This window comes from Saccostrea cucullata, unplaced genomic scaffold (genome assembly GCF_032062105.1).
Source record: "Saccostrea cucullata isolate Sc308-1 unplaced genomic scaffold, CSIRO_AGI_Scuc_v1 ctg1183, whole genome shotgun sequence".
NCBI lineage: Eukaryota > Metazoa > Mollusca > Bivalvia > Ostreida > Ostreidae > Saccostrea > Saccostrea cuccullata.
This window is the reverse complement of record NW_026938384.1, coordinates 1-14,576: the sequence shown is the minus strand read 5'-3', so window position 1 is coordinate 14,576 and position 14,576 is coordinate 1. Positions and strand designations below refer to the sequence as shown.

The 14,576-nt window shown below is 32.0% G+C and overlaps 1 protein-coding gene across 3 annotated transcripts in view; it reads right to left on the bottom strand.

Moving 5' to 3' along the window:
• The window catches only part of LOC134250100 (uncharacterized), a 66,297-nt gene extending 58,040 nt beyond the window's left edge, over positions 1-8,257 (bottom strand). For all 3 annotated transcript variants that reach the window (XM_062732451.1, XM_062732453.1, XM_062732452.1), the window contains exons 1-3: positions 8,134-8,257; positions 3,541-3,724; positions 776-1,031 (exon numbers count right to left, since the gene is read on the bottom strand). In XM_062732451.1, coding sequence (XP_062588435.1) covers positions 776-1,031; positions 3,541-3,724; positions 8,134-8,195 — 502 coding nt within the window. In that variant the 5' untranslated portion in view covers positions 8,196-8,257. The remainder of the gene's footprint in view (positions 1-775; positions 1,032-3,540; positions 3,725-8,133) is intronic.
• Positions 8,258-14,576: the final 6,319 nt, after the last annotated feature.

Here is a 14,576-nt window from a genome sequence, read left to right as displayed (position 1 = left end):
TAACGAAAGCATTTTATAAAATATATATCGTATTTCCTTCAGAAGATTACGATAATATTATTGATATGTAGTTTTTAATGGTTAATTTTTCTTTTATGTAAGAAAAAATTTTCTAAAAATGATATACTTGTATCTTATTATTTTTTTTCCTTCAAAACATTACCATGATTTCGATGAACGCGTTTAGTTTACAAATAAATTCCATATTAAAATAATTATTTTACGTAGTTTTACTCAAAACCAGACACAAAACACGTAATATTGACCCTGATTACCAAACACAGACTTCTTGTGTAATGCTACGTATACACAGATTTTTGACATCTTGGGTATTGGGGGTCTCCAGGTAAATAACACCACTGTTACTTTGACCACTCCCCCTCCTCAGGTAACCGTACGGTAAAAAAATTGGGTCTTTAAAGTTACATGGTACTGATTCTGCCAATCCACGTGCTACAAGCCCCACTTCTTGTTCCTATTTGTCCCGCCCTGCGTATTTTTTTTTAAACCGCGCCTATTGATGAACCAGTGCATTGATGAGGAAATAAAGTACATTGACTATTTGTAATATTGTCTCTGACAAAGATATTGGAAATGTAGATATTTGTTTATACACCAGCTAGACAAATATCCATCTAAGCCACCACCCCCCTCCACTCCCCCAGATTTATAAAAGAAAAAAAGCATGTGTTACTTTATAAGTTTGCTCTTTATGTTAAAACATGCAAATTTTGTTTTAAAATGATAAAGGACACCTTGTACATTCAAGACTTACCAAACTTTGTTGAAGCCGTTTGATCTCTATACTTTCGTACAACATTTAGTTTCTTGGGTTTTAAATTGACTGATCTTCTTTCGGCTTCTGAATCTGATGAATCAGAATTTTCATGGTCATCATCCAAATGATAAACTCTCTTAGTGACAGCATCTTTAAATTCTGCGTTTCCTTTGAAGATCAGTTGAAACTCATGGTTGGTTTTATTATTTGCAGTATGGGCTTTTCTAATGTCTGCTCCACTTACACAATACTTCTGTTCAATATCAAAAAGATCTAAATGTACATGCACAGTATGGCCCGATGTGACTAATTAAGCAGATGTTTCAGATTTACTAAAATAATATAACCTGTTATCGTATCTGTTTCAATGATATGTACAGATATACTGTATTAAAGTCTGTTCAATTAAAAAAATTGTCATTATTTAATTAAAAGTTGTTTCATTTCCAATTTGTTTCATGTAAAAGATTTTTTTACTAAATATGTGAACAAAGAAAAATAGAACATATATATGCAGTCAAATTAATAAATGATTTTAACAGACAATTGATCTTACTACCATGGGTAATCTAGGAACACAACTGATAAAATTCAATCAGCTAGAACATGCAGAAAAGTGCTATTGTGCCTAAGGCCAAACAAAAAAATAACTTTGTTTACTGTTACATGCTGAAATAAAATAGGGTCGGTAGGTAGGAATTTTTTTTTATTTTATTGAATTTTTTTAATACACAAATTCACATGAATTGGTTGAATTACAGAACAGTTTTACCATTGTACCGTGCCTTAATTTTGTTTGGGCTTGTAATATGGGTGGTAGACAATATAATCTTTCTTACCAACTGCCTTACAACTCAGGGGTGGGCAATTAAAAAAAAAATCAAGTACTAACCCACACGCTTGTAACAACAATAAAATTATTAGTCCGAAGTTAAAAGTGACCAGTCCAAAACTGTAAAAACTAATATTTTAAAAAGTTCACAGTTGAGAAAGGTAGGGTCCTAAGCCATTCCTTTTAAAGTTGAAGTTTAAAACTTTTAAGAAATTATCTTTTCTTTTCTGAACATATTGCACTACTCTAACTTATCTAAAATGATGCAAAAATCATTTTATTTTCATTTCAAACCATTAAGTATAATTGATATATATTAAAGTTTAATCACATAACACTTAACTATCATTTGATTTGGGGATCGTATATAATTGAAAGAGATATCTGCATGTATTTACCATTAACAGAGGAATGGAGGAAATTTGGATTAGGAAAAATCGATCGTTTTTTAAGCAAATAAATTAAATAAGTCAGGTAGTACTGCAAAATGGATGAGATTAAAGTGATTTAAGAGCAGTAGGAGCATACTGCCTGGAAAATTTTCATTAGTTAGAAATTAAAAAGCAAAACAATGAGTGAAAATATCGTTTGTGTTTCTCATGTATTTACATGCATAATTTTAATTTTATTTTTACTACCCCCCAAAAAACGGTAGCTCCGGGTGTTGGGCAATGCTAGTTGCACACCCCTGCAACTGCCACGCAATGGTAAGCAAATTGCAACGAACTCGTTGATGTAGAAATTGAACTCACTTGTTTTGTTTCTGTACTTTCAATTTCGATTTCAAAGTTGAATGTAAAAGTTAAACTGACCGGCCAGTAACTTCCGGATTTTTATGACGAAAAAAAGTTTGGTTCGGCGATTAAGGTGGCTCATTACATCCACAGTTTATTTTAGATTTCAATACGGCACCATTTATAATGTAGATGTCAAATATCCAGATGGGGGTATTGATATCATAAATATTTTTTATAGAATTTTTTAGTTTTTGTTTTATTTTAGTGAAATGTTTTATTTCAGGTTTATTATTGACAGAATTTCAAAACTTTCAGTGTCAAATGATGGGCATCTTCTTAAGACAAGTACACAAAGTGAAAATACCTCATAATACCTGATAATAATTTTATTAGAAAAAATAATTTTCTCCTAAAAAACAATTAATGTCCTTATCTTTTTAATCTATGCATAAAACGTTAAGAAAATGGTCTCTGAAGAGACAAGGAATGTATTTCAATGAATTACATGTGTCAAATTGAATGAAGAATGTTTAAACGAAATGAAAAATCCAATTTAAAAAATATTTGGTATAAAAAGTCCACTTTCAAGAGTTATCTTTCCTAATTAGCCAAGACTCAAAACACTATGGAACGTTTGACATTACATCTGAAATTCATATTAAAGCTTTAAATTGCCAGAGTATACATTTAAATCAATAAAACAAATATATAGATTAACACCAACACAGTAAATAGCGCAATTAAATAAAATTTTAATTTCAACAAGGTTGTAGATTTCAACTCGAATTTCTTCCATACATAAATGTCAGTGATTGATAGAGTTCACTGCATGCATGGCTATGAAATTGACATTACTTGTTTGCCGAAGATTTGACTGTTGCTTTCTTTTGTTTCTGCCTAAAAGCAATTCTTGGTTTATGCATAATGAATCCGTTACTTTGTTTTCACTGTTTACAACACCGCATGTTACATCTATTTTTAAAGCGTTTTAAAGGTCAGGGTCATATTATAGAGGTTCCTACACTACTCGTTCCCTGAGCAAACCGGCCGACACAATGGAGGTATATTTTTTTGTGTAGTACGTCATCAAAAAGTGGTGTAATGAGCCTCCTTAAAATTAGGGTCGGTCGGGTAACCGTAAACAAACATATTTTTTTGTTACGCCTAATGGACGCATGTGAGCTAAAACTTACCTTCTTGTTCCTTATTTTAGTAGACAACCTTTCTGCAAATTTGTTAAAAGCAATTCCTTTAATGGACCCTGATTTATCCTGTAGTATGACACTAAATACCCTGAGGCCTCCTTCTCCATGTTCTCCAGATTTGATGGTCTTGACTTCTTTTTCCTCAAACGATACTGTGGCATGTATCTTCCAGCTAGAAAAAATTCAATCATCTCATTCTTATTACCATTATTACTAGGCATTAACATGAGAAACATCATAAAGATGAAGATTAAACAGGTACAGAAATTTAGATTTCAGTTATTCGTGGAGTAGTAAGAATATTTTTCATCAGAGTAAGCACTGCTCACTCTCTGGTTTTGCAATTAATGCGACTTATAATATCATGTGACTTCATGTGACATCCGAGTCTAGATGTTCAAAATTTCACATGGAATTTGATTAGCCTGATCTAAATTAAAAATGATTAAGTATCTGCTCTTGCCGTAACAGTCACACCGTCAACATATTATATTATTAAATATTATAAAATAAAGACAAACATGCCATACACATCATAATGTATGGTTGTGTAAATATATTATGATCGAAGAAGAAAATAGTAATGGACATTTTGTTAGTGGCCTCAGCACATTCCCCTCAATTTCAAAGTGTAAATGAGTGCGATTCTGGGGAGGGGGTACTCCGTGTAATTTGTAGGGCTGTGTATTGAGCAAAAAAATTCGACATGATACAATATTTTAGAAAGCAATATTCCATATATTGGATTCTTTAATAAGTCTATAAAACATAGGTAATCAAAGATTACGAATCTCACCTCTACAAATGTTATCAGTTTAAGTAATGCAAATCTCACATCATATTTTCTTAAGTATATTGGATTCAATTACTTGTAAAGATGTTTCTCTACACAAGGGTCTATGGCTGGATAGTGTACTTTATCAAACTGCTGTAGTAAATGGGTTTGAAAAATTGGACTTGGGAATGGAAATATGATGAAAAGAAGTCAAATTTACAAAAATAATGAAAACATGTACATTATATACTTATGAAAAAAAAAAGATAAGTCCTTTCACTTCGAAGTTCCGAATGACAATGAAGACTGAATGAGAAGTGAACGGTGAACGCAAAGTATATGGAACAAAGAGCAAACGTTTTGTGAACAGTGAACGCGAGCACACGGTGAACGCAATACTGTGAACGAAGAGCGAATCGTGAATGCATGCTGAACAAACGCTGAACGAACAGAAAAATGGGAAAGTAGAACGTTTCAGGGACTGTAGTTCTCGCTGCCTTAATCATGTTAATTCATTGCAATTTTCAAACATCTCTGTCGCCTCATTGTGACGTCATGTTAGCGCATGTTTCTCTGTGTATTTCTATGCATGAGTATACACGAAAATGGTATTCAAATCAAATTCACTGTTGACCATGTTGGCATACTAGAAAAAAAAACAACAAATGTAAATATTCTAAAAATGCTGAATAAGTATCTGCGCTTGCCCTAACGGTGACACTGTCAACATACTTTACCCCATCTCTGTTGATTTTTCCATGAAATCCTAGCTTACGATTGGTTGAAGTCTGATGGAGGTGGATTACTTACACCCGGTCAATTGTAAATGTATACCCATGCAGTCAATGTATTACATAACAAACACAACATGACGTCATAATAGGCACAGTATAAGCATGTTGAAGCATGTATAGCAGAAAAACACATTAAATAAATATACACCACAGATAATACGTAAATGTTTCATCGGTGGGGTAAATTCGTTACATATAGTCTTTTAGTGACAATTACTAGGATACAGGATGATACCTGGTTAGTAAATTTCATACCAGACTCGGCTCTGCCTCGCAAGGTATGGAATTTACTAACTAGGTATCATCCCATACACTGTCACTAAAAGACTTATATGTAACTAATAATACAAGTATTACTATACTAAACTTTTCACATTCTTCTTTTCATTAAAAAAGAGACCAAAAATCACAATTTAATGACTATTAATGTTTATACTTGGGGGGTTTCAAAACCAATCCAAAGCAGAGATAGTTTGGAGCATAACATGTAATTCCATTCACTGTTTGATTAAAATTGTCCTCTCTATTGGGTGTGGTCAGAGGCACATGACTGATTATGATTACTTAACATTGTGCTGAATATTTACCGAAGGGCGACCTATTTTCATGTTAACCAGAACTGGACTTCTTTGTCATTTCATTCATGATTCAAAGAGTCATCTACGCAAGCCAAGGGTTTTCGGTCCGTAACTCTCCACAAACGAGTGTTACATACTGAAAACCCTTGGCTTGCGAAGTAGCTGCAGATCTGTAGCGTTATCATGGTTATGGTTTTATATATTTTTCTTTGACCATAACGCTACAGATCCCGTAATGCAAATAAAGTGCCACGCCACAGCATGATACGCCTGTCAAAAATTTTCAATTACATTGTATCTTAAACAGTTAAAAGTGCAGAAAAATCATTTCAACCTTGATTTTAAGATTTCAGTGATTTTTAGACTTCTTAAAAAATTTGTTTATTCATCCCCTGTGGTATAGGCATTAATTATAACAAATATTGCATCATTCATAGATTTCTATACCTTGCCAAATGCCTTTCATATTAAACAATATCTAATTAGTCTTCACAATTTTATCTATACTTAATTTTGGAAATAAAAGGCTGGCCATCAAATATAAACTGACCAATAGTTCTTCTGTCTAATTCCCGAAGGATGCAGATAAAATCATGCTCTTAAGAAATGAAAGAGACATGCAGCTAGCCTTCCTACATTGAACACATTAATTAATCTTTAACTGGATGCTTGTCTACTCATTACTCCCAAAAGATTATTGGATCTGCACAATTACCATAAACATTTTTAAAACATATAAAACAACAATGATTTTTTTTTTAGATTTAATGTCAGACAGTTAATTGTTAATATGCAATTCATATGGACATGCAGATTCCACCCCTACCCCCATAAAATTAATTTTTAAGTTTATAATATTATGTAATATCAAAATAGTTTCATATGCAATATCAAATTAGTTTTAATTACTTCTCATCAAATTCATTTTCAACCTTTGGCTAGCCAACAAGATCTATTTTTAATCCAACAGGCTTACCCATTTGGCCCAATACTCAAGGGATATAGATAGCACCGATGCCCTGACAGCTACACCTCACACTAAACTCATTAATTTTCCTCTCTAATTTGACATGCAATTTTCTGTTATCAAAATTCTTCTTGACCAGTGCTAGATAATTAGACTCATGGGAGAGGTGGAATTTCTCTAACCTTCATTATATTTGTTTAGATTGCTGTCAAGTTTATGCTAAAAAAATAAGTATTTTCTTGATTTAACATTTTTCTAATAAGGTTAGTGCAATAGTTTTACATTTATTGAATGTGTAAATGAATAGAAAAAAAAAGACATTTTTTTTAAAAATTCCTTTCAAATTAAAGGTCACAGTGACCTTAAAATAGGTCGCGACACACCTTCTACCTAAGATGCATAAACTGGCCAAATTTGATGATTCTAGGTCTAATAGTTTTCTAGTTATGGACCGGACAGGATTTTTCCATATTTGTCTATAACTTTTTAATTATAGGTCAGAGCGACCTACTTTTTGTGCGCGACACACCTTCTACCCAAGATGTATCAGCTGACAAAGTTTGATAACTCTAGGCCTTATAGTATTAAAGTTATGAGCCGGACACGAGAAAAGCTAACAGACGGACAGACGGACGGACAGACGGACGGACACGAAGCCTATAACATAATACGTCCCGCCTTAAGACGGGCGTATAAAAAGGTGCAATTTACAGCGCAATATTTTTGCGCTCTTTTGAAGAGAATTTCTCCACTTTTTAGCATGGTCAATCAACTACCTTTTACTCCCTAAGTCTAGACAAACTATGTAGCCAATATGTATATTTTATCCACCTCCCAACCATTTATAGTCGTCTCCACAGGCAGTAAACTCGCTTGAAGTGAATTTTAAGCAATCTAACAAATAATTTTAATCCAGCAAGTTTATCACTTGTAGAGACGACTATAAAGTGTTGGGATATGGATAAAATATAGATTACTTAAATAATGTGCCTAGAAATAGGAAGTGAAAGGTAGTTAATTGACCGATGCTGGAAAGATGAGAAATTCTCCACAAAAGAGCGCAAAAAATATTGCGCCGTAAATTGCACCTTTTTTGCATTACGGGATCTGTAGCGTTATGGTCAAAGACAAATCATATAAAACCATAATGCTACAGATCTGCAGCTACTTGCGAAGATGTCAAGGAGTAGGCCTATATTGTCATACATAGCCCCAAGACTTTCAGAACTTTGATTGCAATTACACAGAAAAATACAATTCTTCAGTAGTATATAGGTCCCTGTCAAGAGTAATTTTCAAATGAATTGTTTTCAGATGAGATCAAAGTTGAAAATGATCACTGCAAAATGAGATTTTCTGCACATCCTGAGAAAAATGTTTTTTTTTTGTTTGTTTTTTTTTTTTGGTAGTGTAGCGAGTGTGCAAACGGGTCTGGCACAGGCACCTGTGGATTGCGGCTATAATCACCTGTTAAGCTCTTCATTCAACTCTGAAATCTTTACCGAGCGAGTTGTGTTGCGTTTTGCCATAGCTATTATTACACTAGACTCCTAGACTTACACCAAAAAATTTGAATTCGCGGGAAGAAGAATAGGTAAATTACAAATTTCAACCGTCCAAGAAACCGGATAAATGAAGCGGTAGCTGGGGGGTTCGACCCCTTGTTAGTTCATCCCCCATAGACATTAATTACTTTATAGGCGCAGGTCAAGAAATTTTTCAAAAGGAGGGTTGAAGGATTTTTCAAAGGTGGAGGGTTGAATGGGGATGGGGAAAAGTGTTATTATAACGTATGTTTTACATGTAGTTATTTAATTCAATGGGTGGAGTATGGTTTTTAAAAGTGGGGGGTTGTTCAACCGATGAATGTCAGACTGCTCGGCCCAACGACACCTCGGCCCATTGACACCTCGGCTCCCACGGCTCGGCCCAAATTTAAAGACACCTCGGCTCACATAAAAGACTGCTCGGCCCAAACAAAAATATATCATTTTAATTAAACATATTTATTATTTATGCTGTTATATATCTATGAAATGCAAAAGAAAATTAATTTGATACATTTGCAATCTTCCAAGACGGCAATATTTCACGGTAATTAAAGAAAGACAATGCATTAGTAACTTGATTATATATATGCTAATCATTAAACAAACAAGAAGACGCAGTGCAATACCTTTAAAGTCTCGAGCGCGTGTCATAGGGGAGTGTTGACTGTGGGGCCGTTAATGAAAAGTTCCTGTAAGAAACCATTGTTGATTACCGGCCGCCAGGAGGCGGTCGGTTATATGATATGAAAGTTTGAAGTCGCTCTGCGTTTCTGCGGAGTTAAAGCAATTTAAATAAAAATATTTTTAACATTAATATAATAGTATATTAAAAAGAGCGTCTACATGTTTACCAAGAACGCACAATAAAAATAATTTTTTTTTATAAAGAATGAGGTAAATATTTCATCCAATCCTGGGGCCCGTTTCACAAAACTATATTATGACTAAGATCTGTCCTAAGACCGAAAATTATCGTAAGATTGCACAATAGCCGTTTCACAAAACTGTCATATCTTATGATAATCGTAAGATCTATCATAATCTTAAGACAACTAGATACATGTCTTAAGTCTAAAGTGAAACTTGCGACAGTATGTATTTTGGCTAAAAACCGAAGGATATTTAAAGAAAACGGTTTTTTAGAGATAGAACAATTCTTTGGACTATAACAGTGACACTCCCACCCACCCCCCACCCACCCCCCCAAAAAAAATGCCAAAAAATATATGATTGAAAAACTAAAATGTATAAATGTACCTACTTTATGTATTTCCACTTTATTCATTTCAAGAAATTTTCTTTGGTTGTGCCCCCTCCCAACTGATTTGCACCCCCAAAAAACCCAAATGCTTCTTTGGACCATGTGTATTTTTTATGGATTTGATAAGTCCATGAATTTTACTTTAATTTATTTTGTTACATTGTGGCAGACAATATATAAATGGTTTTTATATGTTTCTAACTGTGGTGATTTAATTTCAATTTAAACATTTTATTCAGTCGTACAAAATTAGATGAGGTATCCTTATTAATCCACATGAATGTGTATGACAATGCAATATGTTGTAATATTTGATGCTGTATGCACTTGCTTTCTTTATGCCTTTTCTTAACAATATTGAAACCCTAAAAATTTGAATTGAATTTTTTCTTTTGTTTCTCTTCTTCGTCTGTTAGCATTGTTATTTTGTTGCAGTAGTTGAAGCGTTTCAAAGACACAAAAAAAATCTTACGACTAAATCTAAAATTTTACCACACTTTCTTTTTTTTAATTTGATTAAAATATTTTTCTAAATAATTGAATGAAATTTATTCATAAAATATTTCTGTAATGTAATAGAAAGATTTTCGCAGCTTAAATAATGTTGTAGAATTGTAGAATGGTGGAGAAGTTTTGCTCTTAGTTTTAAGATTTTTTGTGAAAAGGGCTACTGCATCGAATAAATTTAATGAACGAACTTTGAACACAATTTGGTGTTTCAAATGGATTAATTGAAAAAATCTTCCATTATTTGCAAAGCTTCATATACAGTAGTAGTTTTAATTAAAAGTGATCACATGCATTTTGTCAAAAAACTTCTATTTCCCGAGCAAAAAGACATTTCAGCAAATTTTATTAATTTTTTTTGATGAAATTAATTCAAATTTAATTTTAATGACCCCCTCCCCTTCCCAACACATACACAAAGTACATGAACTTTATTTGATGGAATAAATTTTGGGGGGTTTTTCGAGGGTTTATCTGCAAAAGAAACTATATGAGACACGCATTATTTCAATATTTCAAAGAAAATTTAAGAAAGACCTCGTGAAAACTTTTTTTTAAATCCCTGTGATATTGAAGAATGGAATATGTCTTAAGACTTGTCTTAAGATTTCTTATACTTAAGATAGTTTTGTGAAACAGCAGTGACAAATCTTATGATTGTCATAAGTCAGATCTTAAGATGATCGTAAGATCTATCTTAGGATAAATCTTACGATAGTTTTGTGAAACGCGGCCCTGATTGAGAAACTTTTACATGTTTGAGGTGCGGAGAAAATTAGGACATGTGTTGGGCATAGTCTAAAGCAAAGACCGCGTTACGTATATTGCACAATTTTACTTTCTCTATTTAAACAGGATTTGTTGTACGTATTTATTTTAAAATGACGTGTACACATGTACATATATAAACATTTTCACAAATATGGTTAAATGTTAATTCATCAAAAGACCTAGAAGGCTACAGAATATTACAAGATTTGGCCTAGCAGACGAGGATAATGCACGTTTTACAATGTGCCAAGAATTTTCCCGCTACAACTCAAAGGGTATATTCGATTAAGCGACACGAGTTACACGAGTCACTAGAGTTGTAAATAAAACAACCTATCTTCGACACGGGTGACCAACTCGTGTTACGCGAGTATACTCCTCAGTTTACCTGGAGTAACAGGTGGAAAAAATGGCGGGAAGTGAAGTCGCATTGCAAATGCGAAAACTGTTTCGGTGTTTGTATAATTAGAAATTAAACGCTACCCCACACTATTTTCCAAACACAACTCTCTACTTTTAAAAAATCTTCATTGAAAGTCCACCGATCCCTCCTCCTTTTTGTTACAATAAAGCCAAGCAAGAGTGAAGTCGTATTTTATGAATAAAGAAAGAGGGCGTATAAGGCGTGAACAATCCCCCGCTCGGAGACAAAATGTTTCTCAATTTTCAAAATTCACAGAAAAGTTATATTTTTCTAAAATCATGTTCTCAGTAATGTCATCTTCAAAACCTTTTATCATTTAATTTTACTGAACGACTTATTATTTGATAGTCTTTATTTCAAAGTTGTCCGTTAAGCATATTTAGTGGAAAATGGGTTTACTAGAGCTACAAAAAATGACCTTTGAATATGAATGGGTCAAGTCTCCATTCTTCTTTAACGCTTAAATGATGGAAACCGAAATGAGAAATCTATTTCATTTGTCCAAAAAATGGAATCTAAACCCATTCTATATGAAAATCGAAAATTTCTGAAAAAATTTACACTTCAACAAACCCGTTCATTTAAATCACAATGACAGACGTCGATAACGCATGATATACTTCGTAGCGTAGTGAAAGCAGTCGGTCTCAGACGAAACCCTGCGCTTAGTATGGAAAGAGTTCGAATCATACGTGAAGCCTTTTCTTTTTTGTTTTCACATATCTTAAAAACATAAGTGAAAAATATAGTATTAATAAAATATTAAAACAATGAAATACAGAATTAAATGTGTAAAACATGATATAAATAATATAATTTTGAAAAATGTAACCTTTAGAATTGAGAAATGTCTTTTCTCAGAGCGGGAGATTGTCCTCGCCTTGTACGCCTCCATTCTTTGGTGCTGAAGAAAATGGGACCTACATCCCCCTCCTCCAACTAAATAGGATTTTCTAGTATGAGTAATGTCTTTTTTATTGTCAAGTTTTTTTTTGTGGCTCCCCCACCCCTTTTTTCCAAAAAGACGATACGCAACTATCATAAGTACGACGGCGTATTAGTGCCATTTTAACAATGTAGAAATTTATTTTTAAATCGTTTGTACGATTTAATAAACCGTTTGTACGATTTAGTAAATCGTTTGTACGATTTAGTAAATCGTTTGTACGATTTAATAAATCGTTTGTACGATTTAGTAAATCGTTTGTACAATTTAGTAAATCGTTTGTACGATTTAATAAATCGTTTGTACAATTTTGTAAATCGTTTGTACAATTTAATAAATCGTTTGTACAATTTGTTTGTTAAATCGTTTGTACAATTTATTAAATCGTTTGTACAATTTATTAAATCGTTTGTACGATTTAATAAATCGTTTGTACGATTTAATAAATCGTTTGTACGATTTAATAAATCGTTTGTACAATTTAGTAAATCGTTTGTACGATTTAATAAATCGTTTGTACAATTTAATAAATCGTTTGTACAATTTGTTTGTTAAATCGTTTGTACAATTTATTAAATCGTTTGTACAATTTATTAAATCGTTTGTACGATTTAGTAAATCGTTTGAACGATTTAATAAATCGTTTGTACAATTTAATAAATCGTTTGTACAATTTGTTTGTTAAATCGTTTGTACGATTTATTAAATCGTTTGTACAATTTATTAAATCGTTTGTACGATTTAGTAAATCGTTTGTACGATTTAATAAATCGTTTGTACGATTTAGTAAATCGTTTGTACGATTTAATAAATCGTTTGTACAATTTAGTAAATCGTTTGTACGATTTAATAAATCGTTTGTACAATTTAATAAATCGTTTGTACAATTTGTTTGTTAAATCGTTTGTACAATTTATTAAATCGTTTGTACGATTTAGTAAATCGTTTGTACGATTTAATAAATCGTTTGTACGATTTAGTAAATCGTTTGTACGATTTAATAAATCGTTTGTACGATTTAGTAAATCGTTTGTACGATTTAATAAATCGTTTGTACGATTTAATAAATCGTTTGTACAATTTAATAAATCGTTTGTACAATTTGTTTGTTAAATCGTTTGTACAATTTATTAAATCGTTTGTACAATTTATTAAATCGTTTGTACGATTTCATAAATCGTTTGTACGATTTAATAAATCGTTTGTACGATTTAATAAATCGTTTGTACAATTTAGTAAATCGTTTGTACAATTTAATAAATCGTACAAACGATTTGTTAAATTGTACAAACGGTTTATTAAATCGTACAAACGATTTAAAAAAAATTCTACATTGCTAAAATGGCACTAATACGCCGTCGTAAGTGATGCTATTACATTGTATATTTTTGAAGACGTTCTTATTCTACTTTTTTTTTATCTTAATAAGAGGAGGTATTGACTTGTTAAAACAATATTGCAAGGATAAATAATCTAAAATATACATGCTGTATCTGTAAAAAAAAAAAATAAAACAAAAAAAAAAAAAACAAACAAAAAACAAAAAAAAAACATTATGTAATGTTGAACAATTAATTTCTCAGCTTTGAGGTTTTGTTAGAAATTTTCAGTTATTCTTTATTTGATAATTGGAAATTGTTTATTAATCAATTGTTTGTCCTATTCAAACCAGATATACAGGGAATAAAGTCTACGTATACTGTTTTCCCGCCATATTTAAATAAACACTATACAACACGAGATGTTTTATTTAGATCACTATATTTTTAAATCAGTGAGCATGCGCGTATTTAACACTAGTGCGACACGAGTTGTTTTAAATTGAATACACTCAAAGAAACTGAAAGAGAAGAAATGTAGTGGCGGATCTAGAGGGAGTTTAGTTTTTTCCTCCAAGAGAGAGCAACAAGTCCGTATTTGTAGCGTTTTTATTAAGTTAAAATAAAACTACACTGCATATCTAGTTGTAGATTACATTAAACTTTAGTTTAAAACTTTTAATGTAAATGCCTCTTAATTATACAGGCCCAAGGTTTGTTGACGCAGAGGACCAGGGGTACTTTGCTTATACATGTAATAATGAACATGCATTATATAATTTAAAAAAAATCATGCAATGTCGTGCTCAAGCGTTTAATGTAAGAGGGATAAATATTAACAGGTAAAAATAAGATATTTAAAAACAGATTACTATTTCAGTCTTTAATTGCTTCATAAAAGGAACAATTAATTGGTTTGCGGAGGATTTATACGCTTGCGTCAATATATGTTTCTTGTATTTTATTGAATTGATTTGAAAAAAATATGAGTTTTTAAAATTAAACAGTAAAATATATATATATCAAAAATAAACAAATCAATAAATCTTGTGACATAAACTTCTGTGTAGACCTATTGGTTTACACATATTTATCAGTAAATTCAATGGTACAATGCACTGCAGTAGACAAT